Genomic DNA, 20321 nt, shown 5'->3' on the forward strand with positions numbered 1-20321 from the left:
AGGCGATTGACTCAATGATGCTTGGTCTATTGGCTTTGCTGGTAGAATGTCTGGAGTATCTGTATCACCTTCAATTGATGCAAATGGGAAGTTATTATGCTTGGATGTTCGGAGGGGTCTAGAGATGCATTCAGGTCAGAGCCAGCAGCCTCAGTGAGGATAGATGCTATACCTGGCCTTTGGGCGGGACCACACAGTCCAAGCCTGACCGGGAGCATGTTTGATAAGGGAACGGAGGATGGCATCTTTTCTTCATTCGCCGACATTGCTCACATGCCTTAGGTAGCCTGACCCTGCTCCCTTCCATCACGTCGACAATTCATGTCCCTACTGGCCAAGTCGAGATGGAGAACGGGGGCACCTGGACAAGGGTTCGTTGAACATTGCACACGAGAACTGAACCAGTCACAGAGAGGGTCGGTGCACAGGAACAAGAGTGAGGCACGGCAGCGAAGGAGATGGGTGGTCGTCCACGCTCGTCGCCGAGGCAAGCCGCTTACTAATGAGGCCCCTTACGTCGGAACAACTCAAGTCACGCGGCTCACGCTGCTTTTGCGAACGAGTCTCTCGGAGCTAAATTCTTCCGGAATACCCAACTCGGAGTGCTTGGCATGGACCTCAAACATTCAAGATGATGTATTCTTCTTACCTGCAATCATTCCATTGCAATCCAGATTCTATCCCTTGATAACTACAAGCCTTTCTTGAAGACCAATTCTTAAGATCTCGATATTCGTGCGTGCCGCCTACCCTGTGCTTTGGTTCCCGACAGCTGCCGCCCCACCAACATGGATCGATCCCGTTGTTAGGTTGGTGTGGAAACATCAGCAGAATATTCTCACAATTGTATGTTAGAATGATGGGAAAATGGTGCCTTGTCTATTCTAAGTTCACATATGTTGTGCGAGGACTCATTTTCTTGGAGCATATGGAGTTTTTGATCCTGGTGGTCTATCGAGCATAGCGACGCCCGCGGGTTCCAGCGCATCAGTGTCTGCTAGCATATCTTCGAGTGCTAGGAGCATAAACCTGGTCTCAATTAGCACATCTGTCCACGCTGCCTCCAGTGTATCAACAACGGCTCGCACACCGCCACGCGATAGTAGCATAGGCTTGCTCTCTACTAGTAGCCACACGGGGACGGAGACGATCCGAGGGAACGGCGGGAATTCCAGTATCTACCTATCGATATCATTCTCTGCTGTCACTAGAACTTGGGCTTCGAATACGATCACCAGTGGTCCATCAAGAAATCGTGTTTCAATAACGAGCTCCAGCCCCTCTAGCATAATCTCCTCAGGAATAGCAACTCCCTCACTCTTCGTCTCAATTTCGAGGCTTGCAACCAACTCTACACTCTCGATGTCGTCGACCTCAGGTATTCTAACTATCTCTCCCTCCACGCCTTCGAATTGTGTGCATTCTGTCTCTGCGCAAGCTTCTTCAACGCAGTCTGGATCTTTGTCGGTGAGCTTGCCGAATGGTATATCTAGAGGGCAGTCTCCTATATCTACCCCAGCAACAACCACAGCAACAACCACAACATCATTCATCTCGCCTCTATCCATCAGCATACCTCCAGCTTCTGCAACATGATCATCGCATCTTTAACTTCAATGTTGCCGTCTATACCAACCATTGCGACGTCAAAGCTACCCGTATGTGGGTTTGGTGTTGTTGACAATGCTGCACCTGGCAACTCTGTCTTCACAATTGATCTTGGTTGGGACTCTATTAGTGTAGTCTGTACTATTGCTGGCAGTACGCTTTCAGCCACCATGCTTGGTCAGGCAATGGTGACTTCAGCATCTAATACAAGTGCCCCACCTTTGGTCGCCACTTCCACGTCAGCTTCTGGATCATCTGCAAGCACAAACCCAATGTCGATTACTACACAAACAACGACAAGTAGCTCAAGCACAAATGTCGCAGCTTTTGGTACAACCACCGAGTCAGTGTCCAGCTGCGCCCCAGGAACGGTTGGGAATCGTGGGCCGAACAGCGTGTATTTCGCGATAGACATTGGCCTTGGCAACTTTTTAGATTTATGCGTTGTTGCTGCAGCAGACGTCGGCACCGGAAGCATCATGAGTAACTCAGACGCCACCAGCGTGGCCTCTATATCACTATCATCTATCGCAGCGACAGGTAGTTCCAATCGATCACTCCAAATTCGAATACGTGACCTGCCATCACCGCAGCATCAGCTTCACAAACAACATCCTCCATCCCTAACTGTCCTTCATCCATAATAGCTGGGAATTCAGGCTTGGGTCTCACTCTTTACACCCCCCTGGCATTCTCCAGGCTACCCTCGGAACGATATGCGTAGTCATCAGAGCAGGCCCTACAGCGGCAACGACTAGACTACATCTAGAACAACCACGAGCACGTCTTATTCCGTCACCGCGACATCGTCAACATCAGCAGTGCCAACTGGCAACACAACAACTGCCGCATTCGTTACATCTACTACCGCTACTAGTTCCTCAACATCGACTTCTACACCAGGCACTTCAACGACCACATCTACCATGACATCCTCGACCACAAGTCGAACAAGCACAACCACCGCCGCCGCAGCTGTGGTCGCAGTGCACGACGGTGGTGTAGCCTTGCCTCATGCCAGACATTGACCAACGTGGGCTACGTCCAAGTCAGCTGCAGCACAGGGGGTTCCCGGCCTTGTGTCCACTGTCACAGATTGTGAGCGACATCACGCTGGTCTGCTTGAACCTACAAGCGGGTGACTGTGCATCATACGGATGGATAGGCGTTGGTTCCGGGTGTGCTGAAGGCCGTAGACCTGGCGGACACAACGAACGTCGCTCAGGCCCAGGCCACCTGCGCGTCGTGTCCCCGCTGTATTGCTTGACGTTGAGCGACAGCTCTTGCCTGGCTAACACTCTGCCCAAGCGGAGACGATCGGCTCCTGGCGGCGCGAAACGAGCTGGGCTCTTGGAGGAGGTGTCGTTCTGAGCTCCATGATAAGAATTCCCCGGAAAATGGGACACATTTATAGTAGGAGATGTATTAGAAAATAAATAGCAAGCAAAGAAAGACGGTGGTGCGTGTGTATGCAGATGGGCCCGGGTTATTGTCCAAGGAATAATGGCACAAGCCGAACTGATATGTTTTACAAGGTAGATTGGCGGTAGGTATGCACCCAGTAGGATGAAAACCTTACCCAAGTAGATAGATAGCGCTGGAGATGCCAGAGCATGGTCACAAAAGTCTGCTTTTCGTCGAGGTCAACATGTCTTTCGTTTGGGATTTGTGGCTGAACATCTCCATGATTTTAGGTTCATGTTTTGAATAGATTCTGTTGCTAGCCTATCGCCTTCACGCCTCGACCTTTCCAATACATATATGCACGCATTGAGGTTGAGAGGCTAGCAATTGAATCTTGAAATCTCAAGTCAGATGTTCGGAAATAGCGGTTGTTCATTGACCACCGTATTTTCAAGTCTCAAGCATCTTGCTTTTTGAGCAAAAGCAATCTACAGGGCCAAGTTCCAATGACGATCATCCAGATCGAACCGAAAACACCTAACCTGCACAAATGACCAACCACGACAACTTAAGATTGGGCACTACAATTCATCTTTCTTGCCCACTGCGGCTGCTTCAACCCCATCATCTTCGACAAGAACTTTGCTGTACCCCAGCGTATTACCATCAGGGCTCTGCTCACACACAGCTGCAGTGCCGACCTCCATACGGTAGACGCATTTTTCGCTCTCACTGATCTTCCAAACCTCGTCGGTCTCGCTGCACGCGAGATATACACGAGTCGAACGACTCGGCCCGTTCCAGCACCCTTGACCATTCTCATACTTCATGATCAATCTCTCACCTGTGCCTAGTCCTTTGCCGTCGGCGGGGATAGCACCCTCGTCGACGAACTCGGTGTCAAATCCAACAAAATTACCCATGGTCGTGTGCGAGCCGCCCTTCTTAGATTTCTGTTTCGTCTGGGCGAGGAAGCAAAGCTCATACTCGTACTCGCCGCTGTCCTTCGAAATGCAAACGTCCTTGAGGGCACGGAAGATGCCGTCGTATGGCCCATAGTCCTTTTGTAGATCTTCGCGATGTCTCTTCAGATCGTTTTCTGCGTTCTTCACATCGCGTTCTGCGTCCGAGAGGAGTTTCTTCGCATCCTGCACTGCTTTGCTCTCCGATGCAGTCGCACCGGCAGACGGAGAGGCTGTGTCGGGTAGCACACCATTCTGGACTAGGATCTGTCGGATCGAGGCGGATTTCTCATCGATCCACAGGCGGACGTTATCGGGGAGGTAGGACCGGAATTGATAAAGTGCAGCAACGTCAGATTCGGGCTCTGTAGGCTCTTCCTGGAATTCATTCCAGTTAATGCCGTTGGCATCACTATCAATGGCCATGACAGCGAAGAGGTCACGGTCCTCAGCGTCTGTCCAACTGTCATCTGTGTCGCGAGCAGCGTAATCCTCCCAGCCTCGTACTGCACGTTTCACGCCTTCATCGTTGAAGTTGGGATTGTGTTCGTCCTTCAGAGCGGCCAGGAGCTTTTCGAGTTCCGTGACTCTGCCCACCATCGCATCACGCTGTTTCTTCGTTGTCTCTAGGTGACCGCGGAGCTCCTCGACTCGCGAACGAGCCAGCCCAATGAGAACAGCCAGTTTTCCTCCACCTTGTCCTGCGGCTTCACCTCGAACGATCCGAAGTTTTTCTCTCCGTTCCACATCCTTCAGTGTATCTTCTGCCTCGGTTGCCTTCAGCTGGAAGCCCTTGAGCTTAAGTTCAGCAGTCTCCACTGAGAGCTCAACCTCCCGCTTCAGCCTAGAGGCCTCAGCTGCTAGTGCACTCTTTCGCTTTAGAGCTGCCTTCAAGGCCTTCTGTTTCACTTCCTGATTCTTCCTGAACTCAGTCCCAATCTCCTTGCACTTGTCCAGACATTTATTTCCTCCGACTTGAGCCCACTCGTCTGAGCCGTCACAACATAAATCATAGTCGCATTTTCCATCATTGACACTCTCGAAGCGGATGTAGGAGGGCTGATGACCTTTGTTCTTGCAGTAGAATCCTGGGAGGGCTAATGTACTGTTCACGGACGCAGCTGGGGTGTCCGGCCCTGGGCGGTATTGTGGAGGAGATAAAGGGGAGAGATATGAGCATGCGGCTGTTCCGGGCTCATCTGAACCGTCGGGACAGTCACAGAAATCGTCATTGACCCGTGAGAAGGGGATCGTTACAGAAGGATTGGATATGCATGTGAAAGTGTTTGAGTCGGTACTTTTATAGAATTTAGCAACTTGAGGATCATGTTAGCCTTCCAAATCTCTCAGCTTCTGTTCCAGATCGCAAATATGTTGTAAAAGCCACCAAGGAATCAACTGTGAGCATTCTTACATTCAGGACTAACCCCTCGAGGCCTCGACGATGACGAAGCTCTGGTTTCAGCTGCCCATGCCGGAGTAGACAGATAAGAAGCCAGAAACAAAAATTCTGACCTTAAGATCATGTTGAGATACACTGGAGCACCAGTGTCAGCTCGTTCTTCGGTGCCAGAAAGTGTTTCGGGTCCCTTCAGAAGTGAATAGTTGTCCGATAGTCGACCCGGATAACTTGCCCTATCCGTTTGGGGTGGCTGCCCCCATGGTTTCAGGGGAAAGGCATGTGATTTTAGCTTGGCGCCTTTGGCGCCTAAAGGCGGCAACGCCCCCGTTTTATTGCGTCCCTTAACGAATGACCAATCATGTCACAACCCGCAGAATCCAGTTCATCTTGACCTTATCCTCACAGCCCAAGCTTCACCACTCCCCTAGTCTCACATCTAACCAATACTACCATATCCACAGAGGAACATGCGCTCATCTTTGGTTGTGGAAGCGATTCTACAATAGTCTCTTGATCACAAAATAGACGAAAATTCACTGCAAACGTGGCTCTATGAAGCTTAGAATATCATCGACCTCACTAAACAATGTCCACAATGGAGGCAAGTCTAATGTTATGGATCATTAAAAAATGACATGGACATTCAGGAAGGATGAATCAAAACTCCAATCGGAGAGCAGGTCATCAATTTTCCAAATACCCTCACGAGGAGCTCTCATAAGCAATGGAGCTGCCTGCAACCCAATCGAACATTCTGAACAACAAGTCTGGCTGCAAGGTAAAGCATTTGCAGCCCGATCTCTTGTGCATAGGCAAAGGTTTCACGGTCATAAGGTAGGAAAGTATTCGTATGGATGCTACGAATGATTAGACGTACCACGCGTTGTTTGTTTTTGAACTCCAAATGGAAAACCTTACTATGAGAATGGAGGCTTCCGTGAGGACCTCTATGGTGAGAACCTCTACGATGGGGACCTCTACCATGAAAATTTCTCTCCAAAGCACATTTCATATATAATCCTGGAAAGCTCCCTACCCTTGCAAACCAGAGTCTTCGATTCTGCATAGTACAGTTTTTTCTACTACAACCTCCCGTCTGTTCAACTCTAATACAGTCTGACCAGCATCCCGTCTCTTCGATCTGATACACAGTCTCACTAACCTCTCCCCTGATCAATTAATTACCATGTCTTCCAAAATCTTTCATTACAACACGTACCCGGGTCTTACGATCCTGAAATCACCAATAAACCTTCCACCAAATACAGATGGTGCGCTTCTGGCTGCGAACGGGGCTGACCATGCTCTGAGACAACCCCGCAACGACCAGGAGCCCCCATCTGGCACCGAAGGTGAGCAGGATACCGACGTGCCAGAGTTCATGCTTCCTCCACCACTCCTCAGTGAGGAGGAGGCGTTAACTGAGTTCGAGGCGTGGAAGAGAGCCAAAGGAATGCCCACGGTGGTTCTCGCCTGGGAGGGCGATAGCCAAGCACCCCAAAGCCAGGGGAGAAACAGAGTTGTGAAAATAGAGGAGCTTCTTAACCCCGTTAAGAATGACAGGGTGAAGGAGATGATGAGCATCTCCACCCTTCTGAACGCTGACAACACAGGCTCCTTACTGAGAGTTGAAGGGTGAGTCATTGGTGGACAACGTGAAGTCTGAGGTATAAAAGAGCGCCCGAGGAACAAACCTAAAACCACCTTCTGCACGCTTCCAGCCGCCTTGACCGGACCCCGCCTTTTCAAGATCTGAATCAGTACACGGTACCATAGGTATGATATAGGAATGGCTGCAAAGAGAGAGAAAGTGTCCTGAAACCCTATACAGGGTTGAGGAAGGTTGTTCTCACGCTATGCAAAAGCGGATCATACGTTTCATAGCAAGGCAGCAACAGTCAAATATCAAGTTGGAGCCGCAATCCGAAAGACAAGGCGGGTCGTATCCTATCGATCGACATCTTGGGCGAGATTCGCACCCGCTAGGAAAACGCCGACCTAAAGCTTCAAGAATCAATGTATCCTTTGTCTTGGACGAGACCACCAACATCTACTACTCACAAGCCACCTGCGACGGGTCCAGAGCCATCAGCCAGCCAGTTGCCTTTTCTAACATCCTCATCACGAATCCGATGGTGTCCATCCCACTGGTTATGCTGGCACCACAATGGCCACGCTTCAGAGGAATTGAGGTGATATTCCGCACTACCTAGGCAATTTGCTCGATAAGATCGTCTCTGCTGCAGCCTTACGCATCCAGCGATCTCGTACCTGCAATCCATTCATGATTGCCTCACAGGTCGACCCGGTTCCCAACGTCAGCTGGCCCTCTCAACGGATCGATAGATGTTTCACTGACTCAAACATCGGGCGCTGATCTGATCCCGCCGAACGCTCTCTTTTGTCACTGGATGCCGAAATATTTACGAAGGGCATGCATCGCTAACAAATGCTCCTCCGATGTTGGCACGAGTTAATCACAGCCTGCTAATTCTCGCACCGGCAACCGGTAGACGTCGACAAGAGGGGCGAGGTTGTCAGTCAAGACGCTGGAAAGGGGCATAGGCGCCTCCCCAGGTAGCAAGATACAAGTGCCTTCTGAACGAGGAGGTCACCATTGAAAGGGAAGAATTGTCAATGCAATATTTAGCGTGAAATACACAATTGTACCATCGACCACCCGTTCTTTACCAGCTCGCCTCATCAATATGCCGCTCTTGAATATGCTCTCAGTTCGGATACTAACTCTAAATAGCTTCGTGTCATGGAGGAGGCCTTTGGCATTGTTAGTGGGGTTCATGGACGTACATAGGGCTCGATGTTGTCAATAAGATAATAATATGTATGCACTTTTCATCGCTGGATAGCCGTGACACGAAATTCATAACGTTACACTTGTCAGTAGCAGTCACTTGCCATTTGCTCTGGCTCATGGTGAACTCTGGTTGATAATATCTACTCTCCCCGGCCCTCCAAGGTCTTCTTGCATTCTTATATGGCAACAGCAGGTCTTCATTTCCTTGTTGTTCTGCATGTGTCATAAGTGTTAAACGTAGAAACCGGCTCATTGAGCACAAGGTCACGGTTGCAGGTTTTGGCACAGGTTCATTGGACTGTTAACATAACTACAGAACACCAGTAGATCGAGCCTCCAGACATCGACAAAACAAGGGTTGAGAATAAATCCAGAGCAAATCTAATCTGTGACAACTTTGCTTTTTGATTCACGGGCAGTGCCTTTAGAACAGCTACATAACCTTCTTCCCACCGTTGTATGTACAATAGCTAAAGAGCTAGTGCTCTTGCTCTTTCTGTTTCCTTTATAACTTTGAATCTCGCACCGGGCGGAGAGATTGGCCCAAAAGTTACCGACTCTGTTTCGATAATCGCGAAGCTTCTAGCTCTCGTTCGGCTTGCTGATAATATTTGGCGGTGTCCACACCGTGCTAAAGAACATCAGCGCGATGAAGGGGGGTTATACCACATTGGCGAACTGACCTGGTTGTGATTGACGAAGTTTGCCCAAGGAACAATGTGTGCTAGTAAGGCCGAGTATCTGCTATTCCGTGCCGCAACACCCTGGTGGTATTCACTGAGGTCGCTCACGCCATACAATGGCTCGCCCTTCTTGACCTTTTCGACCATTTCTCTCATGTCTCTCTTAACTTCTCGGTCATTCTCAGTCCAGCCGTAAAATCGGACTATCCCAGATCCTATATTAGCTGTCTGCGAATCCTATATAATTCACGCCATGGATGTAATTTTACGTACGGCAACTTCGCTGGTATACCATGCCAGCACCGGCGAGTAGACCGATGCCGACACTCAGTCTGAAGACAGGAGGGAATGCGCCTTTGCCGGCGAAAGACGGGGCATATCGTTCGGTCATGAGCATGAAGGCGGGTCCTATGGCTGCAACTCCGGCTCCGTACGTCCAATCTTCAGGCCTGGCATAGCCAAATGCTCGTCTCCAGTGACTGTAATAAGTCCCAATGTCAGTCAACCATTCATCAGAGCTTCAAGGACTGTATATGCACGGAGATGGAGACGTACGGGTCAGTGTCAATAACCTGTTCAAAACAGTCAGTCTAACGTGATTCATGTCCAGCGAATCTCTAAGCTTACAGGATAATCAGTGTTTGGCCGCTTGGGCGGGATGAAGGCTCTCTGCTCTTCTGCCATGGCTGCAGACAACTTTTGTCTTCTACACGGCTTCTGCTAACGTGCAAATGTGAGGTTCGATCTGGGCTGCGGAGCTCAACAGGAGCTTATCCTAAGTAGGACTAGTGGAAATTCAATGCCAAGGTAATTTCAAATGACGTAGCCACTCGGAGACTTTCCATTACAGACCAACACGAGGCTGTCGCGCGACGCGTCCCTTTCGAAGATGATCACCATCCAATTCAACTTATGTTCTTTCATACAACAATCTGAACGCCCGAAATTACACCAAAATGGCAGCAGACCCGCTCACCGCGGCAACTGCTGATGACCTCTTCAACTATGACACTACTGATGATGAGGATCCGTTTGGCGATAAGACGACCAAGGTAACACGCGACGATAAAGCAAATTTAAGCCCAAGGTATACGAAGAGGAAAGCCGATGATGGGGACGACGAGCTAGGTATTGACGAAGAAGTCCAGATCAAGAAGAAGAGAAAACCCATTGCCAAACTCGACGAAGCAAGGTAAGTTTAATCCTCGATGACAATTCCATCGTTCTTATTCCAGCGCGATAGACTTCTTTCAGCACCGGGAATACCCAACCTGCGTGAATTAGCAAGGTCAGGGAAGATTTCGAAGAAACTGCGGTTGAAAGGCAAAGGACATGAGTTCTCTGATGCGGCACGCCTACTCAACTATTACCAGCAATGGCTGGACAACCTGTATCCAAGGGCGAAGTTTGCCGATGGACTGCAATTGATCGAGAAAGTTGGTCACAGCAAGCGTATGAACGTCATGAGGAAAGAATGGATCGATGAGAGCAAGCCAGGGTACGTCTCTAAAAAGTCGCTGGCTGGAAAGGATGAGTTCGAGGATGACGATCTTTATGGTGCTGGAGACCCTGCCACGACAGAGAATCAACTGGAGCAGACATCGGATGCTGCACCAAATGCGTCTCCAGGTGTGGGTATGGCAAATAACTCACTGTTCGTTAGCGACTTAAACACAAATCGATATTCCACCGCCAATGATGAATTGCCTGAGGACGATGAATTGGAAGCACTTCTGGCCGAGCAAGACGCACGACAAGCACCTTCCAAAGCCCAAACCACGACCAACATCGACTCTGAAGGCGAAGACGATCTCGATGCGTTGCTGGCAGAACAAGAAACTCGACGGGTGCAAGCGCCCACTTCTTCCCACAATCGCAATGAGCAACCCAGACCGACTCCTCACGCTCCATTTGACGACAACGATGAGGACGAGCTCGACGCGCTTCTTGCAGAACAAGAAGCAGAGGTGCGGCCAAGATCACCGCTGGCGCAGATCCAATCTCTACAAAGCGGACCTGCTGCACCGAAGCGTACAGGTGGCATCTTTGAGGACGATGACTTGGACAATTTGGACGCCCTGCTAGCAGAACAGGACGTACGACAGACCCAACAAACAGTCCCCAGGCCATCTACTGGGACCACTGTGTCCCTGCCATACACCATCGGACGAGACAACGCCTGCGAAGCTTCACATGAAAACATCGAGGCACAAGTGGATCAACCTCTAGCTGAGAACAACGATGGGCTTCCATTTCTGCAGACTGCCAGCGAGTTGATGGCGAAGGAGGCGCAGGAGGCGGAGGGAGAAGATTTCGAAGCGGAGGGCATGTTCTCTTCGTCCCCTGCGCCACAGGAAGAGTAAATCCTGTGGTGCCGGCATGTACCTGCCATGACCTGACATGGATATTTGGCTACGGACTTCCGGAGTTGCAGCTGAAAAGAGGCTTCAGGTTTATATGACCCTAGAAGTAAGGAGCTATCATACCAACAACGGCGCTCGTTCATGTGTAATGGCTTTGTATTGACCACGACGACTTGATATCATAAGAGAATCTAAGACATGCTGTTCTCACTGTTTCTGTCGATAGCAATAATCTCTTTAAGAGTGAAAGAAAAACAATACTATCGGACGACGGACGTGGCGTCAAGACACCGAAACCAAGTCTCAAGCACCGCACTCTAAGCTAACGGGGTAAACTGTTCATTCCATATACTTCACTAAAAGAATGCACACCAACCGATATACATCTTACAGAGATTTTGCTCAGCAGTAGCACGCTGAATCATCTCCTCGACGTAGCCCCCAACACTCAACGGCACGCTCTCACCAGCAAGCAAACCCCTAACCTTCGTCCTAACTCCATCGAGAACCTCCACCGGTGTATTCGGGACGCCGTTGACGCTTTTCTTCTTCCTTCCGGGGCCGTTGATGAAATCTGTCGTTGGGTCATGAAGGAATGTCTCAAGGATGGTCATCAACGCGTCCTGGTTGCTGCGGAGCAGCGTGAGGGTGATCTCGCAGCAACGGCGGAAAGGCCCTTCGTAGCCGTACGCGCCCATGGCATCGATCATGTTGTGGGTCAAGCGGAACGGGACTGTCTCGGGCTTCTCGAACGTCAGGCCTTTGTCAAACAGGCAGTTGAAGTCTACGTGCAGGGTGCCGCCATTGTCTTCTTCGAAGAGGATGTTCTCGCCGTGGCGGTCACCCAGCCCGAGGACGTGGCCCACGATGGACATCACGGCAGCGGAACGAGTGTACCGGAGCCGCGCGTTGAACCATGCGCTTGGGTCCGGGAATGATTCGACGAACCATTCGTGGAACACAGGCGGGAAGTTGGCAAGCACTTTGTTAGTGAAAATCTGCACCTTTTCGGGATCTCCAGAGCAGGACTCGTCTAATGCTTTGCGGATCTCCACATAGTTGGGCTGGATGGACTTGTCCTTGTATAGTTTGAGTATGATGTCTCTGAACGTCTTGAGGTTGTCCACCCACTCGATCAATCCGCATTCTTCATTCAATGGAATGACTGCATATGTGCGGATGTAGAGTCTACGCTTTGCGGCATCGACATCTCGCTTGAGGAAACGGTTGATCATCGTATTGAACTCCATCAGACGCTGGTCTTTGCGCAGATCATCCTTCGGCTTTGCCAAGACGTTGTAGAGGCCACCGTCGGACCCTCGGATGGTGAGCTTGCGGGGCTTCTGAAGAGAAGAAAGAACAACGGCTTCGTCCACGAATGCAGAGACCGTAATGGGGTCCTTGGCGAACGGTCGGAATGCTTTTAGTTGTGCAGGTTCAAAGCTCGTGGGCATGCTTGGTATCAAGCAAGCTTGAATTGGGACCACCAATTTCGACGGTGCAATTTTGTGGTTAAAACCAAGATCCTTAGACAGGCTCACTTTGGAGACTCGACCTTCAATCCCATAGTCGGAAATGCGAATAAGCTCTCTTGTGAACTTTTGCCCTGTTGTGAATAGATTCCTCAAATCAGCTGCTGAGGCATCTTTTGAAGACTTCTTTTGAACTTCTACAATTTTCTTGACGAGGGCGAGCCCTTTGACCGCGCGGTCTTTTTGTTGCGATTCCACAACAGCTAGTAATGTCCAATACGCCTGCTGCGGAAATATTCTCACCACTTTGACAACAATGCTCCCAAGCAGATCCGAGACAGTTTCGTTTTTGTGGCAGATTCGAGCAACCACTTGTGGCAGGATTGTATAGAGAAGAGCAGGTTGTAGTCGTTCCATATACTTTTTAATCTGGTTGTTCGTCTCTTCCATGACGCGCTTCCTCTGCACTGCGTTGTGTGCATGGAATTCTGCGTTTCCTCGTCGTGGATCTGGCTGAATGGACATGCCGTCGACTAGTTCCAGCCAGAGAGTCAGAATCTTTGGCAGTGTCTGAAAGACATACTTGCTACCGTTGAGAAGCGATCTTAGGTAGTTGTCGATGACAACTTTTGTTGCTTCACCCGTCAAGAACGTCTGGCTTTCTTTTCCCGGGGGCATCGCTTTTTCCGAATCTAGTATCTTGTTGTAATAACGACCCAAATGGTACCAACCCTTTTCCCACTTGCGAAAGCTTAATGTTGCTTTGCCGAACGTACTTTTGATAATGTCGGATTGCGTTTGGCCTGACTGGTCAAGCCATTTGCCCAGCAGAACGTTTGCCTTTGCTGTGACTGCATTTTGCGAATGTCGTTGCTCTGCGGTCATACTAACCGCCCCAGCCTCAGTAACATAGTCGTGAGCAACAAAGGCACCTGACTCAATTGCGCTTTCTAGAGTCTGAATTGCCTTTCGATGATGCCCTTCCAACCACATCAGCTTGGCATGTTCGATAGCAGCTGATTTGTCACCCAAGGCGGAGGCTTTTAAAACAGCATTGAAGGCTTGGGTAGTAGACCTGGCCTTGCGTGCTAGGCGGGCGGTTGAGAGCCAAGCCGCTGAAATATCGATTGGGATGAACATATCTGGACGAAGTGACATGACCGCACGTCGTACTCCAAGGAGATACTGCTTATCTGTTACATTGGAACCAAGCACATCGAGACGACCGCGCAGCTTCTCAAGTACAGAGAGCCGGTCCATCGTTGAACTCGATGTCATTAGCTCAAGATCGTTGAGCAAGTGGAGCTTCAACAATGTGTCATGTCCCGCATGCAAGGAAGAAATAGTATTTGGTGTAAACTCTGATGCAGTTATACGATACAGTTCTTCAATCAGGTTGAAGGTTTTGGTGTCGTCGTTCTCGTTGATCGCTAGTATAATTTCTGCAATGTGCGATGCAAAGTCAGAGCCGCCAGCCTTGGGTAAGTAAGTGGAAAGCCGGTCCCACCTGTTGGTCGCCCAGGCAGCTTCGATCGCGTATGAACTCAAGGTAGTGGAAGTTGTGTTGCGACTTTTGATATCATCGAAATGGTGAAGGAGCACGTCGTATTGCCCAGATTCTTTAAGACAGACCATCAAGTTCTTTTGTACGTCGACGTCGTCTGGATGGGCAATAAGTTGCATTTCATACCAACTCTGTGCAGCTGTCCACCGACCAGCCTTTCGATGCTCCAGTACTTGCTGCTCGATATCAAGGACATGCATGCGAGAAGATATTCCCTCAATACCATCGGGCTCGTCAATCTGGGCGTATATGTCTTGTAGTCGTTGTAATTCAGCCTCAACATTGTCGGATTTTGACCGGCGGATGTGTTGTTCCCAGTGGAAAAGTGCTCGTGCGTAGGACTTACACTCCAACGACCGCCGGGCCAAAACATCGGGTGGAATGCTTTCCAAAACTCGCTCAATGCTTCGTATTTGTGCAGCAGTACTTTCAAGGACAGCCTCAATCTTACCACTGCGCTCTGAACGAGCCACGTCTTGGGAGTGCTTTTTTCGTTTCTGTTGATGCCAACTCGTCATATAGTCCAGTATCTCAAATACCGTTTGACTACACAGCTTGATATCATCCTGCACGCGACCATCCTGCCCATTTAGTGAATAACTGAGTATGGAAGTGATCTCCTTGATGATCTCCTGACTGTCACTTTCAACCCCACTAACAATGAGGTTCACAGTAGCGTATGGCAGTAAGAAAGCTGGTATCGCGATGTCTTGACCGTTGACGATCCTGCAGGCAATGGCGAAGACGATATCGACGTTTTCACCTGGTCCGCGGTGAAGGAAATCTAATGTTATAGCTCGGAGCCAGTCTCGATGCTTCATGCCTGGTTCGAAAAAAGGATATTGGCACTTCGGTGGTGCTCTCATTTCTTGAACGGTATACCTCGAAGTCAAGAATGGAGTCATTGTATTCTTCATGGTTTCGGGCAGTTCTTCCCACAATTGTTTGGCAAGCTTACCGGACTTGGTTTTGGTTGGACTGTCTTGTTCGCAGGATTTGAGGAATTCTTGCATTGCCCATCCAAGGAAACCTTGTGCTCTCGTTGTTGTTGCTGATAAAAATGATGGGACGAGGACAGTCTGTAGGAATAGGAACACCCACTCTCTAACCTCGTCGGCTTTCACAAAGTTTGATAGAACAACCATTGTCTTGCGTTCCCGAACACTCTCGATTTTACTTGGATCCAAACACCCGATGCTACCTAAACACCGGCCGCACAGTCCTGTAATGCGAGAACTGGTGTTGAACTTGATACATGCATCGAGCAAAGCACGCGTGAGACCGGCAACAAACTCATCCGGCTGTTCCTGGAGTATGCAACGCTGCAAAAATTCCTGTTTCTGTTGTAGAAGCGGGGACAATTCGACCAATGCCTGTTCAACAACAGTAACATTTTCATCCCCAAGTCTCTTCGTATATGCAAGAAGTTGGTGGCGTTCGTCCATCTGGCGTTTGAGCGCACCAATTTCTGTTTCAAACTTGGTCATGACAGGGATTGTGGACAGTGAAGGAATTGTATCAAAGTTCTCTCTGACAAGGTCTGTGTGGTTTCTCAGGAGATCGCCTACTACATCATAGGCCTGTTGCTGGGAAGTACTGTCCAGTAGTCCCCAAGTTTGAACTATGATAGCAATTGTCTGATCGATCAGGGGTTCAATGTCACCATCCTTCAACGACTTGATCATTGCTGCCCATGAAGCGAACGCTGCATTACATAACTCCGCGTCGTCGAGACCTGACCGTAGGCATGCACATATTTGCGGCAGTGCACGCGTGACTCGACTTTTGCCGAGCTTCACGATTTCTCCTAAAGCAGAAAGGCAACGCCTCTTCTCAAGCTTAGGCTCTTTCGCTCCAATATCATTCAGTAGGACTGTGAAGTGGGTCACAACTGCTAGAACATTATTCTCGAGGAAAGCTCCAATACTGTCCCCTCTTCTTGACCCAGAAGACACTCCACGTTGGCGAGCACTCAACTGCGCAAGCAGCTGCAATGCTTGGTAGATCCGCGATGACTTGCCTTGGCCACTATCCCCAATGGCCTTCAGAAGCTCGCACGTAATGCGGTTAGGATCATGTGCAATCCACGTCGCAAGGTCACTTCTTCCGAATTCGTCGGAGACCTCGGTCAAAATCTTCATTATTGCCTGTTCAGGATCGGGGAACGGCTGAACAAGAAGGTATGACAGAATAGCCGTGAGAGGTTTCTCCTGGGTACACAATTCGAAAGCTGTGGTGGATTGGCCGTTGATCTCAGCAAAACGTCTTATCGTTTCATGATCTTTGTGAAGGACGAGGTATGGGAGAGCGTATTCGGCGGCGTGATTCATTAGGCCAGACATGTCCATGCCGAGGAGGTCGCATAATTGGTGTGCAACTTGGGGCCTGGATGAGATCGACTTTGCAAGCACAACGCCCAGGGTCCGCCAGAAGGGACGAAGCAGAAGCCACACCGTAACTTGCATGGTCTGCGCCAATTGTTGAATACCAGCGTAAACAACACCACTAATGTAGGGGTTTTTGTGGCCCAAGTATTCGACGAGCCTCACCAAGATGATGTTCAGTTCTTCGTCTCCAACGACCCGAGCCATCAGGGTTAATGCTAATATTATTGTTTCTTGCACGGCGACATCCCCCTTCTGCCACAGGTTTTGTAGAAAATCAAGAGCTGCAATTCGATTCTCTCGAATAAGTGCAGTATCAACGCTCTTCTTTGAGAAGACGTAAGCTTGAAGGGTCCTCGTAGCTGCAAGCCGTAGATCTCTTGACGAACTCTTGAGTGATTGCAAACACCATTCACCAGCCGGAGTTTGGCTAAGCTTGAGGTTATCTGCCGAGCCTAAATGGGCAATCACTCGTCGTAAAGCCGCCATTGCAATTATTCTAGCCCTAGATTGACGAGATATGGTTGGAATTAGGACGAGCAAGGTCTTCAACAGCTCATCACTTTCGTCGGCTAGGGGAATAACTATAGTGTCGGAAAGGGTGCCCTCAGAATCGCAGACTTCGCACGCAAGATCCCGAGAGGTGGACGAAATTTTGCAGGCCGTTAGACCTATCCACTCAATAACTGCACTTTGTTTCTCTGGTGTCACTCCTCGGAAGCCTGCAGCTGCTGTTGCACTCAGGCCATCAAGATCGGGAACAGCACGGCCAGTGAGCTCTCCAGTGAGTCGACGACATATCTCCTGATGATAGCTCGGGGCAAGTAAAGCATCATCCTCGTCAGTCGACAGTCGCAGTCTTTTACGGGCCCTGTTTGTTTCAGACCAGGCGTTGTCCGAGGCTTGCACGTCGAGCTCTTTCGGAAGTTCTGCGGGTAGAAGATCCAGGGCACCTAGTTCACGTGACAGTTCCTGCACGAACATCAGTAGTGGACAATTCAATACCACGTGGCACGTACCTCGAGGTCTTCTTCTTGTATATGTTCATTTCCAACAACATCAATCGTCCTGCGAAGGCGCATGACTAGCTTTTTATATTGGATCCTGCTAAATGTTGAGTCGGAATACTTCGCAATCACTTTCATGACACAGCACAAGGCCGACAACAGCTCATGACAGCCCGCAAAGCTGAGGCTCCTCAATAGGAGGTTCGGTCGCCGCGAGAACTTTTGTATGCTAGCCCCAAAGTCCTCGCTATCAATGACCAGCGGTCGGCGAGAAGCTGAGCTAGGGGACGTACCAAACCGCAGGACAACTCGAAGAATATGAGCTTCAAGTCCATGGTCGAGAGTGAGATGGGAACTCACCTAATAGAGATGACCTGAAGAATTCCAACAAGCCTTGAATCTGGTTGGAAGGTGCAAACGTCATGCTCGCCTGTAGCATGGCGTCGTAAATTGCGGAAACGCCTTCTCGAACCTGAACCGTTTGAGAAGATACGATCAAGGGTAATAGGCTGGGAAATAGCCAAGCATATAACGGAGGTTTCCAATCAGCTTCATCCCGACCTTGGGAGTCTGACTTCAAAGTAATGACCTGCGGAGATCTCTCGATTGCAAGTTTAATTACCTTAAGACAATCTTGCAACTGCGCATTTGTCCTACCTGCGCCTCCATTGGACTTGAATGGATTGTCTTCCAAAGCGGTTTCGATACCGACTTGAAATATTATACAGATCAATTTGTGGTTGACTGAGACATCCGCTCCGAGATTGGACTGCCCGCGGTCGTCGGTGCTGAGAACTTCAGCCAAGAGTTGTTTGAAATTGTCACGATCGAGATCTGGGACGCCATTTCCATGGACAACATGCGTGGTCAAGATGGATGATGGCGGAGGCTCAACGCCATTCATTTGTCGTGCTACATGCACTGGTACCATGATATTGGTCTGGTCATTGCACTTATGCATGGCAGATGAATTTGGCGAGTTGAGGGATTTCCGACGCGTGCTAGGAAAAAGGCAATTCAACGCGTGGTTTTGGTGGTCCTGTGCTGCGCCGTAGAGCTGCCTCTTGGCTTTGTACTCTACTGTACTCTTGGTGTTAATTTGTCCTGATTATTAGCTCACAAGCCATTTCACAGCACCAACCTATTGTTCATGAGCGACACTAATTTGCCCTAGACAGAATGTCGGTATAAGTACATACATGAGGCCTTGATAAGGAAGAGCTATCAGAGCTCAAATCATCTCTAGGTCATCAAAACACCTCTTCTATGGTCTGATCGTCATCTAGCTCCTCGACAACAGGCTGCTCTTCCTCGTCCCTCATTAAAACCTGAACTATCCTGTCGCATATCTCCTTGACCTCTTCATCCTTGCTATGTGCATGGCATTCTCTTACCAAGGGATAGACCTGCACTTCCCTCAATTTATCTCTTCCCTCCCTGGTTGTGGTGAGAAGGAGCAACGTTTCGAGATGTGTTATTAGAATTTCTGTGTCGCTTTCCCTTGACTTGTCCGGTGGCAAGAGTTGTAAATCTGGTAGCATGTTTGCCGATTCGGCCTCAGGAAAATCTTCAGAACCCGCAATGGGCAATAAAATGTAGGGAAGAATGTTGACACCCGGAATGTCGTCATGGGTGGTCGCCTCGTCTGAAAGCAATAACGGGTGTTTCGCCACCTCAAAGGCGGCGTTCTTTAAGGTACTGGCCACTCCCTTCCGGCGAATATCACTCTTGTGCTCTGTGAACACCATCAACTTGCTGAGCGGGACTACTCCATCGTATTCTCTTTTGCTTAAGAAATGATCTCGCCCGGACTTGTATTTGGACACGTCTGCTAGGAGATAGGAAAGATAATCGAAATTTGCGTTCTTGTTGAGGCTGCCATCAGCGCCTTTGACAAAACAGTCGAATAGTTGGTCCAGGGCATAAGGCGAGGCCGATACTGACTTGTCTGGAAGACTTCGTTGTAGGGTGATTAGTCTTTCCAGGTGATCTGATTTTGCAAGGTTGGAGAGAAGCATGGCAATTTCATTAGCCGCTTGTTCTTTGGGGTTCTTGTAGGGCGGTAAGCGTAAGGCTGCCGGAGTTTGGGATATCGCATCAAGAAATGCCGATCTCGTACACTTACGGTGATCTTCTTGATTAGGACCTCCACAAAAGCGTCATCCTCGGCGAGATTCTTAAGAATTTCCGCGTCACAGCTGATATTGATGAGAATCGTGATGGCATGTTTGGCGATTGGCTATCCCAAGTTATTGTTTCTTTCGTTATGAAGGACCGTGGACTGGAGAACTCACTGGGTAATCACGGACAAGTAATTTAAGATCTTTAACAGGAACAAGTTGGGGTCTCTTGAAAATGCCGGGGTCTGACGACAGGCCGACCAGATTCTCACATGCTGACCGATACAAGTCAGTAATAAAGGACATAAAAGTAGGTAGTCCGCTGTCCAACGCTTTGGGTTCCCAATAGACCTCCCACTTACCAATTTGTCTGATCTGAGTATTGCCATGGTGAAGGAATTCAACCAACTATTAGCTAATTAGTGGTGACGATGAGTCTTTGATGTTGTAGTGCAATTGTACCTCTTCAACTTCTGTGGGCATCCTAAACAACGTCTTGGGCTAAATCGATGTATGCTAAGAGCCATACCAGGAATT

General features: G+C 49.4%; 5 protein-coding genes across 5 annotated transcripts; 1 reads left to right on the forward strand and 4 right to left on the reverse strand.

The window, feature by feature from the left end:
* Window positions 1–3593: 3593 nt before the first annotated feature.
* A1O9_03992 (uncharacterized protein) lies at window positions 3594–5500 on the reverse strand (the record flags this gene model as incomplete). Its single annotated transcript, XM_013406284.1, has 2 exons — window positions 3594–5110; window positions 5389–5500. The coding sequence occupies 2 exons, from the start codon at window positions 5498–5500 to the stop codon at window positions 3594–3596; spliced, it is 1629 nt and encodes a 542-aa protein (XP_013261738.1).
* Window positions 5501–8741: 3241 nt separating this feature from the next.
* On the reverse strand, window positions 8742–9558 carry A1O9_03993 (NADH dehydrogenase; the record flags this gene model as incomplete). The annotated part of the gene is made up of 5 exons (XM_013406285.1): window positions 8742–8822; window positions 8875–9077; window positions 9148–9353; window positions 9430–9446; window positions 9502–9558. The coding sequence occupies 5 exons, from the start codon at window positions 9556–9558 to the stop codon at window positions 8742–8744; spliced, it is 564 nt and encodes a 187-aa protein (XP_013261739.1).
* Window positions 9559–9830: 272 nt separating this feature from the next.
* On the forward strand, window positions 9831–11237 carry A1O9_03994 (uncharacterized protein; the record flags this gene model as incomplete). Its single annotated transcript, XM_013406286.1, has 2 exons — window positions 9831–10066; window positions 10118–11237. The coding sequence occupies 2 exons, from the start codon at window positions 9831–9833 to the stop codon at window positions 11235–11237; spliced, it is 1356 nt and encodes a 451-aa protein (XP_013261740.1).
* Window positions 11238–11593: 356 nt separating this feature from the next.
* A1O9_03995 (uncharacterized protein) lies at window positions 11594–18595 on the reverse strand (the record flags this gene model as incomplete). Its single annotated transcript, XM_013406287.1, has 3 exons — window positions 11594–17629; window positions 17677–17972; window positions 18025–18595. The coding sequence occupies 3 exons, from the start codon at window positions 18593–18595 to the stop codon at window positions 11594–11596; spliced, it is 6903 nt and encodes a 2300-aa protein (XP_013261741.1).
* A 319-nt stretch (window positions 18596–18914) lies between these two features.
* A1O9_03996 (uncharacterized protein) lies at window positions 18915–20267 on the reverse strand (the record flags this gene model as incomplete). Its single annotated transcript, XM_013406288.1, has 5 exons — window positions 18915–19715; window positions 19790–19903; window positions 19959–20059; window positions 20147–20192; window positions 20247–20267. 5 exons carry the CDS (start codon window positions 20265–20267, stop codon window positions 18915–18917), a joined length of 1083 nt encoding a protein of 360 aa, XP_013261742.1.
* Window positions 20268–20321: the final 54 nt, after the last annotated feature.

The sequence above is a fragment of the Exophiala aquamarina genome, assembly GCF_000709125.1.
Source record: "Exophiala aquamarina CBS 119918 chromosome Unknown aczIA-supercont1.3, whole genome shotgun sequence".
NCBI classification, from domain to species: domain Eukaryota; kingdom Fungi; phylum Ascomycota; class Eurotiomycetes; order Chaetothyriales; family Herpotrichiellaceae; genus Exophiala; species Exophiala aquamarina.